This window comes from Aquarana catesbeiana, linkage group LG09 (assembly GCF_042186555.1).
Source record: "Aquarana catesbeiana isolate 2022-GZ linkage group LG09, ASM4218655v1, whole genome shotgun sequence".
NCBI classification, from domain to species: domain Eukaryota; kingdom Metazoa; phylum Chordata; class Amphibia; order Anura; family Ranidae; genus Aquarana; species Aquarana catesbeiana.
In genome coordinates, this window is record NC_133332.1 from 318091289 (window position 1) to 318116839 (window position 25551).

General features: G+C 47.3%; 1 protein-coding gene across 1 annotated transcript in view; it reads right to left on the reverse strand.

The window, feature by feature from the left end:
- Positions 1 to 3688: 3688 nt before the first annotated feature.
- EFNB1 (ephrin B1) overlaps positions 3689 to 25551 on the reverse strand; it is a 29892-nt gene continuing 8029 nt past the window's right edge. The window contains exons 2-4 of the mRNA XM_073600767.1: positions 11247 to 11339; positions 9205 to 9321; positions 3689 to 8837 (exon numbers count right to left, since the gene is read on the reverse strand). Coding sequence (XP_073456868.1) covers positions 8449 to 8837; positions 9205 to 9321; positions 11247 to 11339 — 599 coding nt within the window. The 3' untranslated portion in view covers positions 3689 to 8448. The remainder of the gene's footprint in view (positions 8838 to 9204; positions 9322 to 11246; positions 11340 to 25551) is intronic.

Sequence of the window (25551 nt, forward strand, 5' to 3'; positions counted from 1 at the left end):
GGTCACACGACCCCCAAAGAAAAACCCCGTTTGCCCAACATGGTCATAGTCTTCCCTGGCCACTCCCGAGATACAGGTGGTCCATCCCATTCATTTTTATTATCCAACATCCCCGTCTTATGCCATTATATAATAAGAACATAGAACAGTCTCATCATCCACCATTTTTTTTTTTTTTTTTTTACTGAAGCCTGCTTCATATCCTGCGAATACTTATTTTAAGAGTGCGTCGCTCAATTCATGTTTGAATAAGATAATGCGTGGGATTTAATGTTAAAAAAAAAATATCTAAATTTTGACTAATAAAAAACAAAATGAAAATTTGGAGTTTATACAAAAAAAGTTTTACAGTATTTGTTTCTTCCAAAAAACACATTATTTACAAAAAATATCAAAGTTAATTCTCTGAAGGTACAGAAGGTGGGGGGGGGGGGGAATAAATCTGTTTCGTAATTGGGGAAAAAAAAAAAAAAAAAAAAAAAAAAAAAGGTGCTACTAAAATTTTACATTGTCACCTTTTTTTTGCATTTTCACAATATGTACAATGTTGCTCGGGGGGCCTGAATTGACGGGGCTCAGATAAGAAATAAAAAAACAGGAAAAATAACCGAAAAAAATAAAATAAAAAAATTGTGCAGATAAAAATTTAGCCGCCCCAATGACGAGCCGGTTCAGCAATAGCGGGAAAGGTATCTAATAGGATTCTACAAATCGAGGTTATGAATTATTTAGGATGCCGGCTGCTCCAGTCTTAGGAAACTGGCCTATTAAAAAAAAAAAAAAAAAAAAAAAAAATGAATAATGAAAACCGGGTTTGCAGCGTAGAATGGAATACATATATTTACAGAGGCGGTAAAATAAGAGTGCCGATACGGGACGTCTTCGGATCATGTGCTTAGAAATGTGTTGGCCTCTTCTGGGAGAAAAACAAACAAAAAAACAAAAAAAAAAAACAAAAAAACAAAAAAAAACAAAAAAAAACAAAAAAAAAAAAAAAAAGGAGCAAGCCCCGTGTTCAAAAATTAAAAAAAAAATAAAATAAAAAAAAATACTCCAGCATCAAAAAACGGTGCTCGATGTGAGGTGGAGGGGGGTCAAGTGTGGTGCTTTTTAAAAATTCTATTTTAAGGCCTTCTTTTTTTTTTTTTTTTTTTTCCCTGGTCACATGAGACTCGACGTCTCCCAGCCCCATCTCGGGCAGACAGACAGCTGCTGCCTTAAAAGCACACAAGCCCTTAATCTGCCTCCATACAAGAAACGACACCGGATCCAACTCTGCATAGAATGTAAAAAAAAAAAAAAAAAAACCCCGGGCACGGGAGCTGCCCAAGGGAAGGTTAGGAAGGAAAACACCCGGGTGGTGCAGGGTGGCGAGGAAAAGGTCGTGGGGGTGGGGAGCTGTTGCGGCAACTCCAATACTCAATGCATGTCCTCCACCAAAAGGATTGGGGGTTTGTATTTTTTTGGCATGCCATTGGCGCCACAAAAGTCTTGCAATGTGAAATTGGATCTGAGCTGTCCATACTCCATCAAAGCATGCCATTGGTGCCACAAAATAACTTGCAATGTGTAGTCAGGGTGAGCTCTTGCCGCAACCCCAATACTCAACACATCCTATGAAGGAGTATTTTTTTTTTTTGCATGCCACCAAACTTGCAATGTGTAACTGGGTGTGGGCTGTTGCAGCAACCCCAATACCCAATATGCCTGTCCTCCATCCAGGACTATTTTTTGCATGCTATCAAACTTGCAATGTGGCATGCAAAAAATACTCCTTGATGTATAGTTGGGGGGTGTGAGCTGTCGCTGCAACCCCAATACTCAATGCATGTCCTCTGCAAATTTGGCATGCAAAAAATACTCCTTGACAATGTGCAATTGGGTTTGAGCTGTTGCAGCAACCCCCAATACTCAATCCATTGTCCCCCACCAAAGCAAGCCATTGGTGGCACCAAAAAAAACAAACTTGCAATGTGTAGCTGGAGGCGAGCTGTTGCAGCAACCCCAATAGTCAATGCCTGTCCTCCGTCGAGGAGTATTTTTTTGCATTCCATCAAACTTGCAATGTGTAGTCAGTGAGCCATTTCCACAACACATACACTCAATGCGTCTCCTCCACAAGTTTGATGGCATGCGAAAAATACTTCTCCATGGAGGACGTGCATGGAGTATTGGGGTGGCTGCAACAGCCCACCCCTAGCTACACATTGAAAGTTTGATGGCATGCAAAAAAATACTCCTCGTATAGTTGGGGGGTGTGAGCTGTTGCAGCAACCCCAATACCCAATCTATGTTCTCCGTCAAAGTATGCCATTGGTAGCACCAGAAAAAAGCCCAAAACCTTGCAATGTGTAGTCAGTGAGCCATTTCCACAACACATACACTCAATGCATCTCCTCCACAAGTTTGATGGCATGCGAAAAATACTCCTAGATGGACGTGCATGGAGTATTGGGGTGGCTGCAACAGCCCACCCCCAGCTACACTTTGCATGTTTGACGGCAGGCAAAAAATACTCGATGTATATAGTTGGGGGGTGTAAGCTGTTGCAGCAACCCTAATACTCAATGCATGTCCTCTGCAAATTTGGCATGCAAAAAATACTCCTTGACAAGGTGTAACCGGGTGTGAGCTGTTGCAGCAACCCCAATACTCAATGCATGTTCTCCTTCAAAGTATGCCATTGGTAGCACGAAAAATAAACCCTGCAATGTTCAGTCGGGGTGAACTGTTGCCGCAACCCCAATACTCAATGTGTGTCTGTCGAATTTTTTTTTTTTTTTTTTGCATGCCATCAAACTTGGAATGTGAAGCTGGGGGTGAGCTGCTGCAGCGACCCCAATACTCAACACGTGTCTTTATATGGAGGAGTATTTTTTTCTGCATGCCACAAAAAACTTGCAATGTGTAACCGGGTGTGAGCTGTTGCAGCAACCCCCAATACTCAATGCCTGTCCTCCGTCAAGGAGTATTTTTTTGCATTCCATCAAACTTGCAATGTGTAGTCAGTGAGCCATTTCCACAACACATACACTCAATGCGTCTCCTCCACAAGTTTGACGGCATGCGAAAAATACTCCTAGATGGAGGACGTGCATGGAGTATTGGGGTGGCTGCAACAGCCCACCCCCAGCTACACGTTGCAAGTTTGATGGCATGCAAAAAATACTCCTAGATGGAGGACATGGAGTATTGGGGTGGCTGCAACAGCCCACCCCCAGCTACACATTGCAAGTTTGATGGCATGCAAAAAATACTCCTAGATGGAGGACATGGAGTATTGGGGTGGCTGCAACAGCCCACCCCCAGCTACACATTGCAAGTTTGATGGCATGCAAAAAAATACTCCTTGATGTATAGTTGGGGGGTGTGAGCTGTTGCAGCAACCCCAATACTCAATGCATGTCCTCTGCAAGTTTGGCATCCAAAAAAATACTCCTTGACAAGGTGTAACCGGGCGTGAGCTGTTGCAGCAACCCCAATACTCAATCTATGTTCTCCGTCAAAGTATGCCATTGGTAGCACCAGAAAAAACCCCAAAACCTTGCAATGTGCAGTCGGGGTGAGCTGTTGCCAGAACCCCAACCCTCAACGCATGTCCTCCGTCAAGGAGTATTTTTTTGCATTCCATCAAACGTGTGCAGGTCGGGGTGAGCCATTTCCACAACTCCACCCCCCCCCCCCCCCCCCCCCCCCCCCCCCAACACTCAACGCACGTCCTCCATTAAAGTATTTTTTGCATGCCATTGGTGCCACAAAAAAAAAGAAAAAATTACAAGTGTGTAGTCAGGGTTGCAACAGCTCACCCCTACTACTCAGTGCGTGTCCTCCAAAAGTAGACCACTGGTGCCACAAAAAACTTGCAATGTGTAGCTGGGGGGGGGGGGAGTTGCAGCAACCCCAATAACTCAGCGCATGCCCTCCATATTTTTTTTTTCATTCCATCAAACTTGCAGCGTGTCATCAGCCCACGTCTCTGACCCCGGAACGCGCCGATTGCAGCATGCCAGTCAGTTACGCAACCCTTCACGATCAATTATAGAAATTTTTTTTTTTTTTTAAAAGGGAGCAAAAGTCAGATGTGCAGCACATGTCCTGACTCGGCGGTTGTGCTCAGGCAAGCATAGAGGAAACCCTTCCACAAAAACAGGATTTACAACAGGGTGTGTGTTTTTTTTTCCTTTTTTAAGTGCAGAGAAGTGAACAAGCATATGCATGTGCCTCTCTGGTGTAACACTCCAAAAAAAAACAAAATAGCGTGAAAAGAGCGAGTACAAATAAAAGCAAGCTAAGGGATAGGGGGTGCCATGCCTCGTCTGTCTTCAAGGGGTCCTTATTGGCTGGGATTTAAACGGGGAAAAAAAAAGGGTTAAATGTGGTGGTGGGTGATAATATCAAAGAAAAAAATCTGTGGGGGGGGGGTGGGGGCGCATTGTGAAAAGACAGGAATGTTGGCTTTTATGGACAGTGGTAGGAATGGGGAACACAGGACAGCCTCGGGTTATATGGGCCTGTGTCTATAAAGGCACAGACTGGAAGGTGTGTGAACGTTCGATGTGTATTGATTGGAGGACTTGGTGTGGGAGGTTTGTCATTTGCATAAAAAAAAAAAAAAAAGAAGGGTTTCATGTGTGAGCCACATGCACATAAAATTTCACATTAGACTGCACTGAGCAACTGTGTATGACCGGGAAAAAAAAAAAAAAAAAAGTACTTCTCTGCAGTACAAGCATTTTCCTTTTTTTTTACGTTCGAAATAAGTACAGAAAAAATTGTGTTTGGAAAAATAAAAAACGTCGCAAACCCCCGGCCTAAAAAACGGAGCATGTGTGCAAGTGTAGAAGAAGGGCCTCAGACAGCTTCACTCAAACCACGCCCACCTGACTCATTTGGGGCCCCCCCGTCCACCATGGCTCAGACGGGAGCAAAACGCGTCAGCGGGCGTGGTTTGTGGCATAAGCGCTGTCTGAGGTCCTTCTACACATGCTCCGGGTCAGGCTAGGAGGAGTGCGGGGTTTTTTCAAAACACAAAAGGATCCCGTTACTGTTGGATAAGCGAGTTCACATGCCGGCAACCCCAATCTTAGAAGACCAGGGAACATTGGGATTCCTCCCTTGCTTAGATCGGCACTTTCCGATCCTGAAAAACTCCCTCAAAAACCCAGTGAGCTCCTAACATCCCGTAGAAAGCCAACACCTACTGAAAGTGCCCAGGGCTGTCCACACTGGAAGCGTTGTCAGATTCCTACAGGAAGTTTTGAGTTCAAGTAAATTTTTGGAGGATCAGATATTTTTCTGTACCTGCAGCCTTTTTAAAGCATAAAACCTAAGGAAGCATGCTTGCATTGCAGAGATGTATTGCCCAGACTACACTTTAATAAAGGAGCAAATGTTCTGACTGCACACGCTGAAGGAAACCTCATAGAAGTCCATTCAACTCCCAACTGCCTGAAGGGTTCCAAAGGCCCGGCACACTATAAAGCCCCATACATACTATGAGTTTTTCCTTCAGATTTACTAAAACCATATAATAGGAGGTCAAACCTTAGGAGTTTCAATGTGTATGCCATCGGGCAGGCCCTTGCACTACATGGTTTTGGTAAATCTGAAGGAAAAACTCAGCAGAAAAAAACGATAGTGTGTATGTGGCTTTAGACTCAACCAAGGAGGTCCTCGGGTGGAGGAATCCCTCCAAGCAGGCTCTCGGGCTTCAGCAAGAGCAACGAAGATGATACGCAGAGGGTAGGAACCCGCACTGACCAGGCTTTGGCCATATCAGTGAGGGGCTTCTGCACTTTGGATATCATCGCGCTTTGCCTTGCCGTACTGGAGTAGCACCCAATGTATCCCAAGACTGAAAGATCGCTTCGGACTGCTGTCTGCTCCATGAGACAAGTTGGTGCAAATGCCAAGGCGGTGCTGCAGAGGCACACACAACACATGATGTAGAAAATATTGTGTACTTATTACCCAATTGGTGTTAGCAGGACACGGTTGACTAGCGTTGTGCCCGCTAGTAAATGAAGCCTATCCCCATGGTGATATACATGGCCCTAAACCAGTTCCTTACATCACTTGGCAACGACTACTCAGAGGAACCCAAGGGGAATCTCATTAGCAATGCTGGCACAGGCAGCGGACTAGGTCACCAGGTGCCAATATCTGAGCCAAGGCCTGGATTATGAGAGCCATGGTGTCACGCCAACCTTCAATGGGTACCCAGCTGCATGTTATACTTTGCTTCTCAAAGACAGAATTGTGGAACAGTTACAAGGGAAAAAAAAAATCCTAGAAAATCACCTAAAACCCATTGCTGACCACCGTCGGGAACTCCAAGATGTTCAGTACAGAAGACCAACCCAGGGATGTTGCGTCAAAGTAAAACTGTGGGTCACAACAGTCCTGTGTGGCTTCGGTGACGGTTGCTGACAACATTTTTTAACTTGTGGTTGCCTTTGCTTGGTTTTAGAACCGCCGGTGTCTAGACATGCTTCGTTCCATTACTCTACAACCAATGGGCAGCAGGCGGTGAGACCTAATGGCTAATCCCTGACACCTTTAGCTCCATCACATTGTAACCCATGGGCAGTAGGTGATATGAGACACAGCCACTGGTGCCCAGACACCTTTAGCTCCATCACAATATAAACCAGTGGGCAGGCAGTGAGACCCAACGGCTGGTCCCAGACACCTTTAGCTCCATCACAATATAAACTAGTGGGCAGGCAGTGAGACCCAACGGCTGGTCCCAGACACCTTTAGCTCCATCACAATATAAACCAGTGGGCAGGCAGTGAGACCCAACGGCTGGTCCCAGACACCTTTAGCTCCATCACTTTATAGCCAATGGGCAGCAGATGGTGAGACCCAACAGCAGGTGCACCAACAGACTTTAGCACTACAACATTATATCCAATGGATAGCAGGTGGGGAGATGCAGCTGCTGGTGCCCAGACACCTTTAGCTCCACCAGATTACAACCAATGGGCAGCAGATGGCGCACCAGCCGTTGGGTCTCACCAACAACCTTCAGCACCATAACATATCGCATTGGGCAGCAGGTGATGGGACGCAGCCGCTGGTGCCCAGACACCTTTAGCTCCATCACATTACAACCAATGGGGCAGCAGACGGTGAGACCCAACTGCCGGTGCTCAGACACCTTTAGCAGTGACTGGGGCCCAAACACCTTTAGCGTCATAACATTGCAACCAATGGGCAGCACATGGTGAGACCCAGAAGCTGGGTGCCCAGACTGTTAACATCCATCACATTACAACCAATGGGCAGCACATGGCAAGATGAAGCTGCTGGTGCCCAGACACCTTTAGCGCCATAACATATCCAAAGGGCAGCACATTGGGAGATGCAGCAGCTGATGCCCATATACCTTTAGCACCATCACATCATATCTCTAGAACAGCAAGCGGTGAGACGCATCCATTGGTGCCCATTAGCTCCATCACATTACAACCAATGGGCAGCAGGTGGTGAGATGCAGTGACTGTTGCCCAGACAGCTTTAGCTTCATAGCATTACAAACATTGGGCAGCAGGTGGTGAGACCCAGCAGCTGGTGCCCTGACACCTTTGCCTCCATCATATATTATAACCAATGGGCAGAAGGTGGTGAGACCCAGCAGCTGGTGCCCAGACACCTTTACCTCCATCATATATTATAACCAATGGGCAGCACATGGTGAGACCCAGCAGCTGGTGCCCAGACACCTTTAGCTCCATCACATAACAATGGGCAGCACATGGCGAGACACAGCCTAAATGGAAGGGGTGTGCAATTAAGTGCATATGCGTACACAGGTAGTATGCGTGGCGTGCACCGGTTAACATGAGTGGTTGGAGTCGTTGCCCGCACCATGGCTCAGGGTGGGTTCTCGCCTGGGCAGGATGACCTTCGCTCTACCCGGAAAGATACTCAAGTCGATCAGTTCCAACATGTCGGAGTCCAGGTAAGCCCAAGACGGCACTACCGTGCTGGTGAAACCAGTGAACCCGGGAGGTTGCCAAGCTCATTCCCACTCCTCTTCACCAGCTTGCCGAACAAATTCACAATCATCTATACTACCTGCATGATCGTGGTCCCCCCCCCGCCCCCACAAGACACATTGCGGTAGACAGAAATCCATGCCGCCTCTCCTCGGTCAAGTAAGGGTAGGACTGCCACAGGTGTGCAAAGTGCAGACAAGAGCAGATTCGATCCGCCCTCCCCCTGGACAATAAAAGGGAGCAGAACAATGAGGTGGGGGGGGGGGGCGGGGGACTATATAAAAAATACCTAACGTAGGGAAAATTTTTAGTCTTATTGCTCCGTCTCCCAGAGTCCCTTATGCAGAGTGACCTTTGGCCTGTGCTCCAGGTGCCGGATCGACCATCCCCCCCCCTCCCGGGGGGGTCGGGGGGAGCAAGGTGAAGTCGCCGTCCCTTCCTTTCCTCAGACCTTGTAGTAAATGTTCGCGGGGCTTTGAGGTGGCATTTCCTGAACAATGTACACCGGGTGCCCGTAGTCCCCGCTCACCTTCTCATAGTGCGGGCAGTAATTGTTCTCTGTAGTCCGCAGCGGGATGATGATGTCGCTGGGCTCCGAGCCCGCGTTCCCGCTGCACTTGGGACTGGCCAACGTGCTGAGCGACAGGGCGGCTGCCCTCTGCTGCGTGTGCTTGCGGTGCCGCTTGCGGATCTTGATGAGCAGGACGATCAGGAAGATGATGATGAGGATGAAGATGACGCACCCGGCCCCGATGGCGGCGAACACAGCGATCTTGGAGCTGAAGAAGCCGTCGACCCCTCCGTCAGAGGGCGTGTTGGACTGATTCACAGTCTCTGAAAACAAAAAAAAACATTTTTTTAAAAAAAAATTTGATTTTTGAATAAAATCTTTTCATTGCATTTTATTATTTAAGACCTATGCAGTGCAGGTAACTCATGGCTGATGGGAGGGGCCAACAAGGTGCTGTACATAGTTTCCTGAAACCGCCACAGAGCTCTTCGGAAGCATGTAAATATCAAAATACCTTGATGGGTAGGTATTCCGGAGAAGTGGGTGTTCCTAGGACAGACTTAATTAGGTCTAAAGGGAAAACTATGGGGGGGGGGGGGCACTTAGAAAAAAAACAAAACCGATACACTAAGCAAAAATGGGAACAATATTGTAGTCCACAATGAATGCGTCTGCTGAAGAAAGTCTTACCTGGCTTGCCGGAGTTCCCTTCCGCCTCCTTATCGTTTCGGGGGCCCGGTGTCACCAGCTTTCCAGTATTGTCATCTCTAGGTCGGCTGGTAGAGACGTGATCTGGTGCGTTGGGGTCTAGACAACAGAGGAAAAGGACCTTAGATTTATCAAACCTCGGACAGAATTCAATCTCTATCTGCAACATGTATGGTAACTTTTCCAACTTTAAGAAGCCCAGCCCCTCCTCCCCACACCCCTCCAGGGGAAGACCCTCCTCCCCACACCCCTCCAGGGGAAGACCCTCCTCCCCACACCCCTCCAGGGGAAGACCCTCCTCCCCACACCCCTCCAGGGGAAGACCCTCCTCCCCACACCCCTCCAGGGGAAGACCCTCCTCCCCACACCCCTCCAGGGGAAGACCCTCCTCCCCACACCCCTCCAGGGGAAGACCCTCCTCCCCACACCCCTCCAGGGGAAGACCCTCCTCCCCACACCCCTCAAGAGGAAGACCCTCCTCCCCACACCCCTCAAGAGGAAGACCCTCCTCCCCACACCCCTCCAGAGGAAGACCCTCCTCACCACACCCCTCCAGAGGAAGACCCTCCTCACCACACCCCTCCAGAGGAAGACCCTCCTCACCACACCCCTCAAGAGGAAGACCCTCCTCACCACACCCCTCAAGAGGAAGACCCTTCTCCTCCCCACTAGGAAGACCCTTCTCCCCCCACTCCTAACCTGCATTGTGAAAAGAAAAGGCCAAGCTTCGCCAAAAACTCCTACAGCTTCTTTCAAGACAGATTATTTGAGTAAGATCGAAGCAAGAAGTCCTTCACTCACAATTGTAGGGTTCTTATACATTTGTGCAGAAATGGTAAAGCCCCTTTACAGAGGCGTTTATGGTTTACCCGCTCCTTTCAATAGGTGGGAAAATGTTAAAATGTTCTTCAGGTATGCAGTGCAGGAACCTACACAGGGGGTTAGCCAACCTCAACACTCCAGCTGTTGTGAAACTACAAATCCAACCATGCCTGTCTGCTTTTCAAAATCTCATGGAATTTGTAGTTTCACCACATCTGGGAGTACGGAGGTTGCCTTTCCCCGACCTAGGGCCTACCTGCAGCAACCAACTGGAACTTCCCATCTTGCCCCAAATCTCAGGCCCTTCTGATAGCAAGTGTGGAGAGTTTGCCTGACAGTGGCCACCCCTTTCTACCTTCACACTCCTATTGGCCAGAAAGGTTGCCCATTCTACCGATGGGCGAATCGTAACATGGAAGGTTGGTGGCTTAGCAGGCTTCGACATCGGTCATAAGAAAGTTTTGGAGACTGGACCCCTTCCTTCCAGGTTTTGAGGACTGAGCACCCCTTCCTCCCATAACAGGGTTTTACTCTGGTTGTACTAGGAATGTTTAAAGACACCTCCATGGGCATGCTAAACTCACATTCCCCACCGTCCAGATCTGTGGGCCGCAAAATCTGGTAAGCTTCAACTTTACAATTAGCATAGAACTCCGTAACCTCTCTGCCCCATGCGGCAGCACCTGGACAAAGCGAATGGGGGTTTAGGCACAAAGTGCTGCATTTTTTGGGATTCCTTCGGCAGAAGGACGCAACTAAGGCGAGGAAGGCTTTGGCATTTGATTGGCTAGATATTGGCTCTCCTTGGAGGTGTCCCCCCAACCAATCAGATCAGGATAAGTTCAGACAAACTAACTAACTAAAGGTCTACAACTTTCTGTAGGCAAGGGGTGACAGCGTTGGGTGTCCCTCAGGACTATTTGGCTCCCTTGGTTCCCAGGATCTCATTGGGAGGATGGCCAGAAGTCCGTGTATAAAGCAAACAGATTTACTAAGAAAAAAAAAAAATTTTTTTTAAAATTGAATTCCTTTCACTTGACATTACTTATGGTTGGGCCTTTGATAAGAGGGCCTTCAATTTTCATGAGTGTAACGTTACAGGTCCCCTTTACATCTAAAAGGGGAACCAATTTAAAAAATTGTTCCTTTTCTCGTACATAGAAAATGGACACGTTGGAAAAAGTTGCTTGCAAATCACGTACCTTGCCCAACCTTCATGATGATTTTCATGGACCGTGTCTGGCACACGCCTCCTTCTCGGTTCTCCAGACCTGCCCACGTCCCATTGGATGTAGCTGTAACAAAGACAAAAGAAAAAACGGACATGAAGCAAAGGCAACGGAAGGCAACAATGAGACAACCTTTAAAGCTCAACTTTACTTTGCATTGTTTGAATGCAGATCGCCCAACCACGTGATGCTGAACCCACATAATTTAGAGGAACTGAAATCCAACTAATGAAAGGGGACGGGCCAGGGACACCCAGACTAGGGAGGAAAGGGGTCCACCAGCCGGGAAATGACTCTGCAGCTTCTAAATGCACATTGTAAGAAGCTCACAGCGTGCAGAGAAATCAGAGGTACACACACACATAGGTTTGGACTTGATGGACTTGCGTCTTTTTTCGACCTCGCCTACTATGTATGCGTATGTAGAGGAAGCCATTCCAGTCCAGGAGAGGAGCCGGAACCCCTGTGCAAGGCTGAAGGGAAGACCAGGGGACCGATTTAATATAATGATCTAACCAGCTCCTGAGCTGCATTACAGCATACCTGTGCAAACGCACGGCCTTAGAGAAACTCAACAAATAGCACAATCAGCAGCGTCATGCCGTGAGAAAATCGAAACTCTTCCAACCACCAGTCCAACGTTTTTCCGCAGACTCCGACATAAGCTGAACACGGTAAAGTCATTTCAAAAAGTTACATTCAATCTTTTATGAAATCTGCAGCTTTAATTAAAAATAACCCCTGATGGCCCTTCCTGTGAAGGTTGTGGTCCAGGGCTCCCTAGGGTGACAACACTGTCCTCTGCCAATTGTGCTCCTGTGTTGTCCCCCTATAACAGGGGTCTCCAAACTTTCTAAACAAAGGGCCGGGTTTACTGTCCTTTAGACATTGGGGGGGGTAAATTGGACTGTGGCCATTGGGAGTACAAAATGTCCCAACGTCAGTCGTCAGTGGGAGGAATTGTGCCCCACCACTGGTCCCATTGCTGGTGTTAGAGGAACTGTGCCCCATCGGTGGTGTTATTGGGAGGAATTGAGCCCCATCACTGGTGTCACTGGCCCCATTGCTGGCATCAATAGGAACTGTGCCCCATTATTGAAGCTATTGGTAGGAATTGTGCCCCATCACTAGTGTCCTTGGGAGGAAATGTGCCCTTTATTGGTGTCAGTAAATAAAATGGCACCAAGGCCAGAAAAAAAGCAAAGTGCCGCAGTTCGGAGTCCACTGCTCTATAACATTGGCTTCCTAAGGAGACCAGAGACTGTCAGAACACATTATGTAGGCATGGTCCACTGTTGTCACCATCAGAAAACAGAAATGCCATGCAGCAATCACGGGAGTGGCTGGAAAAAGGCTACAGGAGATCAGCCGCACTGAGATGGAACAAAAGGATGAAACACTGAAAACTAAACTAGGATCGTTTATGACATGGTGTACAGGATAAGCTTGACGTCCTTCAGGTCGGGTTTATATCGAGCGCGTGTTGCGTCTCTCAATCACTCTGCCATGTTTTTTTTTTTTTTTGTTTCATTCCAACACTGAGCTGACTCGCATTTGATACAATAATCATCTCAGAACGCAGCCAAAAGTGAAAGACGAATGACTCCACCAGCAATTATAATTATCTGCCAGACTCCAGTACAGATGTTGGGGCTTGTCAATGGATTAGCAGGAAGGAAGGAGAAATCATCTCTCTCCAGAATGGGACCATCCCTCCGTGCCTGCAGGCCTGGGAAGAGCACAGAGTCAGGAGAAGACGCTCGTTCACATCAAACGATATATTAAAGCGAGCGTCTAAGCCACCCCGACAATAAAGCTGGCTATTTATCCAGATTTATCCCGTGGTGGATCCCATCCCGCGTGGTCTTTAGGTGCATTCCCAGAAGAACTTTGGGCCAAGCTAACAAAGTACCATTGTCAGAGCAGGTCTTCACTGTGCAGTTTCTGAAGGCTTTAAATAAAAAAGGTGAAACCCATGATTGATGGTGGATTTTGGATTAGACAGGAATGCCAAACCACTCCTCCAGCATAATATTCCTCATCCAAGAAGAAGCCAGCAGAAAAATCCTTCAAAATTGAAGCTTTATCGCTCCAGGCAAACATGAGGTCCCAGGCGAGGCTTCATGCTGAGTGTCCAAAACAAGAAATCTTCACGAGGACCTTCACCCCCATCTATGACCCCAGGGCTGCCCCACTGCAAGATCCTCCACGACCCCAGGGCTGCCCCACTGCAAGATCCTCCACGACCCCAGGGCTGCCCCACTGCAAGATCCTCCACGACCCCAGGGCTGCCCCACTGCAAGATCCTCCACGACCCCAGGGCTGCCCCACTGCAAGATCCTCCACGACCCCAGGGCTGCCCCACTGCAAGATCCTCCACGACCCCAGGGCTGCCCCACTGCAAGATCCTCCACGACCCCAGGGCTGCCCCACTGCAAGATCCTCCACGACCCCAGGGCTGCCCCACTGCAAGATCCTCCACGACCCCAGGGCTGCCCCACTGCAAGATCCTCCACGACCCCAGGGCTGCCCCACTGCAAGATCCTCCACGACCCCAGGGCTGCCCCACTGCAAGATCCTCCACGACCCCAGGGCTGCCCCACTGCAAGATCCTCCACGACCCCAGGGCTGCCCCACTGCAAGATCCTCCACGACCCCATTGATGCCCCACTGCAAGATCCTCCACGACCCCAGGGATGCCCCATTGTAAACACCTATGACCCCAGCAGGGGTGCTGCGTCCCCTCTTGCCATCCCCTATATGGTAATGGGTAGATTCCTGCATAGCATGAACCTATCCATGTCCGCCCCCTATTCATGTGTCCGGCCCCTTTCGGGTCACCGGGTGCATGAATTACAGCAGCCAGTTTGTTTTGTTTTTTTTAAGCACCTGATTAGAGCCATAGGCTCTAGAGGGATGCTGAGAATGCGTCTGGAGCCCACCCAGGTGTGTTGCAACAGCGAAAGAATAATTTGCTGTTGCAACACTGATCATCCTCCCAGCCAAGTGGGACTGATACCCGTCACCCGAGCGGCTGAAAGGACAGGCGATCCTTTTGGATGCCTAGTAGGAGGGGAGGAGAGGCACAGCGGAAGGAGAAGAGCCGCCCGGTCCCCACTGATGCCTGGATGCCCGGTTCCCGCTGCCTAGAGGGGGTAAGTGCCGGTGGGCCGGAGCGGGGCGGTGTTCGGTTGTATGCCGCCCACCCCACAAAAAAAAAAAAAAAACCACCAGCCGCCACTGGACCCCAGTAATTGCCATTACAAGATTTTGATAATTCAAGTTTGACCTATTCTTGTTGCTGAAAGTAACCCTTTACCCGGTATCCCTCCACCGAGTATTCCTCTCCCCCCCCCCCCCCCCGTCCCTTTTTTTTTCTCTTGCCATTACAAGAACCTGACTCCATTGATGCTCATTACAAGAAGGTCCACCACTCAAGTGATGCCCTCAAAAGTTCTGATAGCATGCTCAAGACCACCTGGAAGTTCTCACATATGGGAGTGTTTCCATCACTTTCAAGTTTTTCAAGGGCCCATTTCTTCGAACATTGAGGTGCATTGACCGGGCCCCTTTAACACGGTGCGACTCAACATACAAACATATGCAGCGAAGCACACCATACTGCAATGTAAATGGGCCTACATAAGAATCACAACCTTTATGTGCAAGTTTTTTCCCCTAAATCGCAACTAGCCATTACATTTAAAAATGACTGCCATTATCTGAACAACCTTGGCCATGGATGTTACGTTCTAGACCGGCTTCAAGAATATTCATGACCTGAAGCACAAAAATTAATTTGTCAAAATGACATCTTAACATAAAAAATTAATTATTCTGAACATGCCGCGATGTATTTTTAAACTCTGACAAGGTATCCAAAGGCAAAAAAAAAAAATTGGATGCGATTTTGTAGTTCACACTTTGGAAGCAGCAAGTAAAAAAAAATAAAAAAATAAAAGCCATTTGTTTCGGTTCCATAAATTTGTGTATTTTCACTCCAGGATGACAGACATGGAGCAGGCTTCCTGCAGAAACCCTTCTAGAAAAAAGGTGGTTTAACGCTTCACTGGATGTCCAACTGGAGAGCACAGTATATGCTCACACAAGTGGTGTTGTTAGAAGGCCCTTCCGGCCACACATGCACCACTGAGAACTCGCACCAACAGCTGCCGAAGCCCTCCAAACGAGGGGCTATATGCACCTGGTAACAGCAAGCATGCTCCAAAGTGCCCCTTTTATGTGTGTGTGCCTTAAATAGTCTGGACCAGACCTCTCCACATTACTCGTCCAAAATACACACAAACCGTCCCTTATTCAACTACACAAACGTCAAAAGAAGAGTAATGCACATTTGGACCAATGACAGAAATAGACCATGTGGTGCATCAAGCTTGGGAAGCGATTTCAAGTTAACAATTTACAGCACTATTCTTTATTGGGTGCATCTGGTCAGCCTTTATATAAAACAGACCTTTCACCATCTAACTAAAGATCTACATAGAGGAATCAGGACCTTCCTCCTGCTGGTGACCCCTCTAGTGATATAAAGATCTATATAGAGGAATCAGGACCTCCTTCCTCCTGCCGGTGACCCCTCTAGTGATATAAAGATCTATATAGAGGAATCAGGACCTCCTTCCTCCTGCCGGTGATCCCTCCACTTGATATAAAGATCTATATAGAGGAATCAGGACCTCCTTCCTCCTGCTGGTGACCCCTCTAGTGATATAAAGATCTATATAGAGGAATCAGGACCTCCTATATAGAGGAATCAGGACCTCCTATATAGAGGAATCAGGACCTCCTATATAGAGGAATCAGGACCTCCTATATAGAGGAATCAGGACCTCCTATATAGAGGAATCAGGACCTCCTATATAGAGGAATCAGGACCTCCTATATAGAGGAATCAGGACCTCCTTCCTCCTTCTGGTGACCCCTCTAGTGATATAAAGATCTATATAGAGGAATCAGGACCTCCTTCCTCCCGGTGGTGACCCTTCTAGTGATATAAAGATCTATATAGAGGAATCAGGACCTCCTTCCTCCTGCCGGTGATCCCTCTAGTGATATAAAGATCTATATAGAGGAATCAGGACCTCCTTCCTCCCGGTGATGACCCTTCTAGTGATATAAAGATCTATATAGAGGAATCAGGACCTCCTTCCTCCTGCTGGTGACCCCTCTAGTGATGTCCCCAACAATTCTATATGCTTTATCAATTCTATACGCTTATTTTGTACTTGCCCAAAATGGTTTCCTACTGTAGTTCTGGCCAAAACCCCTCCACATATTGCACTCAAGTGTTTATTTTTCCTTTAGAAATATAAGTGCTCATGTACAAGGACAAGCAATTGTGGGGTGCACTTTTGAGTGACAGAGCTATGCTTCTACTGCAGTAACGGAACAGCTTGTGCAACTTTGCCACGCTAGCCACATGCGATTGCAATAAACACTATGACCGGTGAATGGGACAGCTGGGACTACCTAGCCATCCTGTAGGTCAACTTTTTTTTTTTTCGTCTGGTGTTGCACTGAACACAGACAGTTCAGTTAGAATGAAGTCCAACAAGGGTTAACGGTAGCGTCTCCTCCCAATCTCTGCAGGATTCCCCCCACACAGGAAATTAAACCTCTCTCCCAGTCTGGGAAGGGGGATCATGGGGTTTGGAGAAAGAAAAGAAAATGAAAAAAGCCTCGGAAAGGCTCGAGGCAAAAAACCAGTAAGGCTGTGGAACGGGGATTATTAGCTGCAAGAGCAAAAAATAAGAAGGACCCCCACAAAATACTTCTGTTTTCATTTCATAGACCAGTGCTCCCATGTGCAGCCGAAAACGCATTCCTACTTACTAAGAGCCAGAACCTGAAGGGGTCAATTACGGAACACGTCAGCAAGAAACGGGGCCGTTACCCATTGGAACGCCATTTCTCTCTAACCTGCTTTTGGAAAGGGTGTGCTCGGATTCTAAGGGCAACCACTCCACTTTCTTTAAATAAGAAAAAAAAACCCACACCACTCCTCCCTACCTATATAGGATTTATAGTTTGTGAACATGACAAAACCACTCAAGACTTGTGATGAATTTTGAGATATCATACTCAAGGCCAAAAAAAAAAAAATAAAATAAAAGGGTCTAAAACTCCAAAATTATAGATCTGTAGCGTTGGAAATTGAAGATCCCTTCATTACTCCTACATTATATACAGTGCCTTGAAGAAGTATTCATACCCTTTAAATTTTCCACATTTTCTCATATTACAACCAAAGACGTAAAATGTATTTTATATGATAGACCAACACAAAGTGTCACATAATTGTGAAGTGGAAGGAAAATGATAAATGGTTTTCAAACATTTTACAAATAAATGTGAAGTGTGGGGGGAATTTGTATTCAGCCCCCTTTACTCTGATAACACCCCCCCAACTAAAATCTAGTGGAACCAATTGCCTTCAGAAGTCACCCAATTAGTAAATAGAGTCCACCTGTGTGTCATTCTCCGTATAAATACAGCTGTTCTGTGAAGCCCTTAGAGGCTTTGTTAGAGAACCTTAGTGAACAAACAGCATCATGAAGGCCAAGGAACACACCAGACAGGTCAGGGATAAAGTTGTGGAGAAGTATAAAGCAGGGTTAGGTTATTAAAAAAATCTCCCAAGCTTTGAACATCTCACGGAGCTCTGTTCAATCCATCATCGGAAAAATGGGAAGAGTATGGCACAACTGCAAACCTACCAAGACATGGCCGTCCACCTAAACTGACCGGCCGGGCAAGGAGAGCATTCATCAGAGAAGAGCCAAGAGGTCCATGGTAACTCTGGAGGAGCTGCAGAGATCCACAGCTCAGGTGGGAGAATCTGTCCACAGGACAACTATTAGTCGTGTTCTCCACAAATCTGCCCTTTATGGAAGAGTGACAAGAAGAAAGACATTGGTGAAAGAAAGTCATAAGAAGTCCTGTTTGTAGTTTGTGAGAAGCCATGTGGAGGACACAGCAAACATGTGGAAGAAGGTGATCTGGTCAGAGGAGACCAAAATTCAACTTTATGGCCTAAAAGCAAAACGCTATGTGTGGGGAAAACTAACACTGCACATCACCCTGAACACACCATCCCCACCGTGAAACATGGTGGTGGCAGCATCATGTGGTGGGGATGCTTTTCTTCACCAGGGACAGGGAAGCTGGTCAGAGTTGATGGGAAGATGGATGGAGACAAATACAGGTTCACTTCCAGCAGGACAACGACCCGAAACATCCAGCCAGAGCTACAATGGAATGGTTTAGATCAAAGCATATTCATGTGTTAGAATGGCCCAGTCACAGTCCAGACCTAAATCACATTGAGAATCTGTGGCAAGACTTGAAAATTGCTGTTCACAGACGCTCTCCATCCAATCTGACAGAGCTTGAGATATTTTACAAAGAAGAATGGGCAAAAATGTCCTCTCTAGATGTGCAAAGCTGGTAGAGACATCCCCAAAAAGACTTGCAGAGAAAGGTGTTTCTGCAAAGTATTGACTCAGGGGGGCTGAATATAAATGCCCCCCCCGCACTTTTCACATTTGTAAAACATTTTGAAAACCATTTATCATTTTCCTTCCACTTCACAATTATGCTCCACTTTGTGTTGTCACTGTACTGGCCGGCTCCCTGCCATCTTCCCGATACCCCTCTTCCCGTCTCGGGTTGCCGGAGTGAGGGGCCAGAAGTCTGCGCCCGGAACGGACATCAGACAAAGCCAGCACAGAAGGAAAAAACAAACAAAAACTGGGTGCGGCCTGCAATAAGCGGGAGTAAGAAATTCCACGCTTTTGTCCTGTGGGCGGAGAGATAATGGCCGCGGCATTCATGGTGTTGGCATGAGAAAAGCTGAAGGTTGTCAGCCTTAGGAATTGCTTTCTAGTCACCATGGCGACCTGGAACATGGGATTTGTCAAGCCATGCCTTATAACAAAAGGTCTGCCAAAAGTAGGGTTGAGGTCGGGGCTCTGTACAGGACACTCGAGTTTCTCTACACCAAACTGGTTAATCCAGGTCTTTATGGAGATGTTGGTTAAGACCTGACTCATTCCATTTCATTCCAAAAGGTGTTCCGTAGGGCTAAGGACAGTTACTTATGTTGGATTTAGAAGACCTTATACCAAAGGGCTTCCAAAAGCAGGGTTGAGGTTAGGGCTCTGTGCAGGACGCTCGAGTTCCTCACTTATGGAGCCGACTCTACTCTTCTGGGAAGGCTTCCTGCAAAATTGTGGAGGAACATTTGAGGAGGTCAGGTACTAACTTTGGATGAGAAGACCTGGCTCACCATCAGCATTCCAATTCATCCTAGAGGTGTTCAATAGATATGAAGTCAGGGCTCTACAGGACACTCAAGCTCCTCCACACCAAACCAGTCACACCAGGTCTTTATGGAGCTGTCTTTGTACACAGGGGCACAGTCATGCTGGAACGGAAAAAAGGGTCACCAAAGGATTACCACAAGGTTGGAAGCTTGCTCCTCTAAAAAGGAGATTTGGGACCATCACACCTATACAGGCTTGTTGGACATCCCATTTCAAAACCATGACCATCAATATGGAACTGGCCCAACTTTGTGGCAATAAGAGTCTCCACTCTTCTGGGAAGGCTTTCCACAAGATCATGGAGGGTGTCAGAGTTTGTGTCCCTTTTGTGAGGTCAGGTACTGAGGTTTGAGAAGACCTGGCTCACAATCAGCGTTCCAAGCAGGACTCTTCACCGGGGACACCTGAACTCAATCATACAGAGGGGAGTCCACCAAAAAACAGTCAGCTATATGGTGTACTTCTGCAAAGTTTGGAGTTCCGGGAATTCTAAAGACATTTATAAAGCAAAGACTGTTAGATTCAAGAGACGCTGTCATTAGGACAAATGCATCTCAACAGTGTCTCCAAATAGATAAAAATGTCATCCAAACAGCCTCGTGCAGAAAACATGCTTGTTAAGTATTGGAATAAAAAAGACATTCTGAGGTCCCGGCATTTCGTTGAATAGTTAATCAAGCTGGCAACACTGAACTTTAAAAAAGGGTTTGCAGAAAACCAAACAGGAAGCCCAGAGCCCAGATCTGTTTATACAGTTGGCATATCTCATTGTCAGGCCTGGCATTTTCACAGCCTACCAGTCTTGTGCTCCCGGTTTGATGGACACACATAGCAGGTCTCCGCTCTACGTAGTTTAAACAAGAGTCCCAAATATGGAAGAGCGAAACCCTGCACGGAATGAGAGCCATTCGTCTCCCTCCACGGGAAAAAAAAAAAAAAACGCACAATGTGAGGTCTGCAGAGGGAAGAAGGGGGTCACACAACAGGAGAATGGTTGGAGGCATTATGAATAGCGGCAATTCTGCACACAGCAGCCGGGAAAATCATAAAAGAAACCCAAAATACAAGAATGCAAGATTTTTCATAGCAGTTGGTTGTATATGAAGCTGTAAAACGATATGACTTTGCACCGGAGTTCAGCTTTAATAAGGGGCGGTAGATGCCAAACAGCTAAATACTCAGTTGAAGATTAAAATTTGGGAGCCGCTTTGTCTGCTGAAGGATTTTTTTTTTCTGTTCAGCCAGTCCTGAGATTTACACAGGCCAGTCATGGTGACATTCTATTCACCAACCCCAATCCGAGCCTGTGATGTGATTGGAAAGTGAAGGAGCAACCTGAAGAACCTTCACGCTGATCTTTCCTCCTAACAGTATGTTCCTCACCAGTATATTTTCATGCGGAACATCGCATTGGCTCCTAGTGCTGGCTTTGCCTCTCAGTCTGAGCTCTGCTTAATGTGGGATTAAAAAAAAAAAAAAAAGGAGAAAGAGAAAGAGAAAGGAAGGGTCAAAGTCAGATTTTTTACACAAGATGCGTTTACAAATACATTTTTTTTTAGTCTCCTGGATCCCCACCGCAATATTTATTGGTTCCTTCCTCTGACCTCCACTGAAGGACTGAGCATTAGGGAGGAATTGCCAACCATTGTGGGGTACCCAGGGCATTGACACCCCCAAGTAGGTCAACTTCCAACGGAAGCCTAGGAGTGGAGTGGCATTCGGTTAGCATGGAAAGTAACGTGTCGCCAAACCCACATCATTAAAAAAAAAAAATTAATAAATCGATAAATGGTGCATTACATTCTGTTCATACTAAGTCACTACAAGATTCCTTTTCTGTATCCTGGTTGACCCTGCTGCTCTCTACCTCTCCCTTCTGTTCATCTCCCCAATTCAGCTGAAGATTTTGCAGCTGTGGTGGCAGCTCTGCACATGCTCAGTCGTCAGTGAGTTTGAATGGTGAGCATTTCCTCCCCATCACATCTGAGCAGTCCGCCCATGTGGGCGTATAAAAACAGTAGTTGGATGGACTTTAGCTTTTAACGTTGAAGTTAATAAAGACCCTTTACCCTTGAGGGAGCCTCTGCCTCCCTACTGCAAGGGTTAACTGCTTTTTAAACCTAGGGGGTAGGATGAATTAGGGCAATATACTTCCCCTATTCCTCATACAGGCTTCCCCCTTGCCGTAGAACCAGTCCCACCCCCCCCCCCCCCCCATTCCTCTCCGGTTGCAGTTATCAAATGTCATGTATAATGCAGGGCCAGCAGTCCTGCATTGCACATATGGGATGCCAAGAGCCCGTCCACAACCGATGAGTGTTGGCTGCCGTGGGAGCAAAGAGTAAGGCAAGTATATCATGCCATTCAACTTTTCTAAAGTTAACCCTTGGCAGTGGGGAGGGGAGCCAAGCCCACTGCCAAGGGTAAAGGGTTTCTCAGCATTCAACCCACTGCCAAGGGTAAAGGGTTTCTCAGCATTCAACCCACTGCCAAGGGTAAAGGGTTTCTCAGCATTCAACCCACTGCCAAGGGTAAAGGGTTTCTCAGCATTCCACCCACTGCCAAGGGTAAAGGGTTTCTCAGCATTCCACCCACTGCCAAGGGTAAAGGGTTTCTCAGCATTCCACCCACTGCCAAGGGTAAAGGGTTTCTCAGCATTCCAAAGGAACCCACTGCAAGGGTAAAGGGTTTTGTCAACTTTAAAGGAACACAATACAGTGACTCTTCTAAACTGAAGATGTCCGGAGACATTCGGCAATCATGTTTGGAGCTGATTTTGATTCAGATAGTAAATAGAATGTTTACTTTACCGGAGATGTGGTCTGGTAGTAAAAACAGAGGCAAGCTGTCCATCTACATTGCTTCCTGAGCAAACACAGCAAAAGGCCGCTTCAAGCCAACCCCTTCATTTCACAGGGCCTTACACTTCTATCAGATGCTGAGCACAGCTGTGCGCACCGGTGGACGGACACGGAGATAAGGGTTTGGATTCCGTCAAGGTAAGAAGCTGCTACACATCATACTCCAAAGAGTAGAAAAAGGTTCTAAAAACAAGGCAGCAGACGGAAACAGATGTGCGTATTGGGCCATCCGTGTTTTATAAAAAACCAATTACTTTGGGATAAAGATAACGATCACTATGCATTTTCTACACGTGGGACAGCAAGTACACGGGATGGGGAGTTAGACATTTATGAGAATTATTTTTTTCAGCAAAATCAAAATTTGAGGCCTTTTAATTTGGAACAGAATGAAGAGTCATGTTACAAAAGCCAAGACATGCAAAACGGGACAACTATTTGCTGGATGTCCTAGCTCTAATGCAGTCTCTCAAGCAGAGATCCTTCAGGAAGTAGCTTGGGTTCCTTAATGTGTATGTATAGCCCAAACTTAAGTTTTGGATAGAGAAGAAGGTTAGGACCCAGTTAGGTCTGATTGTGGTCAGTGTTCTTGCTGGGAGGATTCAGCCCGTTTGTCCTGGTGGCCATTATCAGCCAAACAAAGTGATGGGAAATCCTTAATGTGATCATGGTCACAAAAAAAAAAAAAAAAAAAAAAAAAAAAAGAGTGAATCTTCCAATGGGGATACCGATTTCAGTGACAATGGTCCAAGAGGGAAATTCATCCCACTTTGAGAGATTTTTTTTCACTTCCTTTTGCCCTCCACCCACTCCCAAACCAGGTCGCCACCAACCCAATGGTAGGCCTCTTACCCCAACCAGGTCGCCACCAACCCAATGGTAGGCCTCTTACCCCAACCAGGTCGCCACCAACCCAATGGTAGGCCTCTTACCCCAACCAGGTCGCCACCAACCCAATGGTAGGCCTCTTACCCCAACCAGGTCGTCACCAACCCAATGGTAGGCCTCTTACCCCAACCAGGTCGCCACCAACCCAATGGTAGGCCTCTTACCCCAACCAGGTCGCCACCAACCCAATGGTAGGCCTCTTACCCCAAACAGGTCGCCACCAACCCAATGGTAGGCCTCTTACCCCAAACAGGTCGCCACCAACCCAATGGTAGGCCTCTTACCCCAACCAAACCGCCACCAACCCAATGGTAGGTCTCTTACCCCAACCAAACCGCATAGTAACACAACCCCCCCCCCTCCTCCGTCACCAATGTAAAGGCGATTTTCTTGTCAAACCTCCAATGTTCAGGTGGTCCCTTTCCCCACCAGCCATCAAAGTAAAGGTGGCCTTCTCTCCTCACCGGCCACCAATGTAAAAAGGTGGACCCTTCCCCCTAATGGCAGCCAATGTAAAAAGGTGGCTCCCTTCTTCCCACCCGGTGCCAACATTAACTAGTCAGTCACTTTAATGACAAAATCTATCTAGGCATCACGGGCTGTGTGACCTTTGCGTCTGCCTCTATGTTCAGTTACTTCAGTGTAGGCAGATGGCCTTAGCACGGCCCCTTGCAATCACACCCCACATTACTGCAACGCAATCATCTACACAGAACAATGGAGGACATTTTTTTGCCACGTATCTCTTGGTCGCATTGGGTGTTTTCCCATCCTGCAGCTCGAATGTGGGCCCCACCACATGTCCGAGTTTAAATGAAGCTGCTACATGTCTATTTCAGTTTGTTCTTTAAAATCTAAAGAACGTATTTACAAGGCCACTACGGGGAAAATTCATTTTTAAAATCTCTCAAAGTCCAAAAAGGAGGAGGACCCCATGGCTCCATTCAGCAGAGGAAAAAAATACAGTGTGGCTCTGTTAGGAAGCATGTGTGGTCCAGACTTGCTCCGCTCACACCCTCCGGGCCCAGATGAGAGCGTCCCACACAGCACACAGGCTAAAGATCAGCCCGAGTATGGTTCAGAGACGAAAGATGAGGCCCTAGGCATGGGCACAAAGGAATGGAAGAAAAAATAGCAGACACGCAAGGATCTGTACACACCTAATGGAGCTGCAGAAAAGAGGAGGACAGAAGACAAACAAAGCGTGCAGAGATGTGATCTAAATGAACCCCGATACCCAAAGGATCTGCAGAATGTTTTCCTGATTTGCTGGACACCTCCGCCTGGCAGCTGAGGACAGAACACTTCCAGATGTGCACTGCTGCGAGAGATCTCCCCCATGTACACTCACACCCGCTAGCCAGCCGGTGCCAGGGGCGAAGGCTGAAGAAATAAAAATGACAAAGAAATACCAAGAGAAGAAAAGGAGGGGGGGTTGGGGGTGCGAGTCCGTCTGGAAAGAAAGTGATTTTTATAGAGGAAAAAAAAAAAAAAAAAAAAAACCCCAGCAGGATGTGACTGGCAAGTAGGAAGACCACATTTGACGACAGCCATAGCCAAGGGGCTTTTTCCTCCACAGCACTGTAAATACAGGAAAACCCGCTCTCTTCCCCCCCTCTAACGTTCTGGAGCCAGAACCGGAGAACATAAGAAGCACACCCTTGGCGCTGCCATTTCACGCTTTGCGAGCCCCTGGATCCCTGCGGTGAGGCTGGCACAGCCGGGTCAATGAGCATGCTTCCCCTACTGCAAGCAGAGTCGTCTTCTCGCTCCGTCTGGCCCAAATCAAATGCGGTTTCCGGAACCAGGGGACAGCCTGTCACATGTGGGCACGTCAGGCAGGCTTGGTGGAAGGTGAGGCCAGCAGCCTCCTGAATGTTTTTTTTTTTTTTTTGTTTTTTTTTACGTCTTTCCACTGGAGGAGCGAGGACAGAATCACAAAAAAACTTTCCAGCACTCACGTTAGGAGGGGTTTTTCACTGGCACCATGAGAGATAAACAGGCTGAGAACATACAAACAGTGCCAGCGGTCCATTTATAGCCATACTTAGTCCATGCCAGCACTTGTCCCACAGTTGTCTGGATATAATCATAATCCACAGCCATGATGAAGGCATCTCCGAGCAGAGAAAAACTTCAGTTAGTTATACTCTACTGCGGTTGAGGGATTTAAAGCTGAACTAC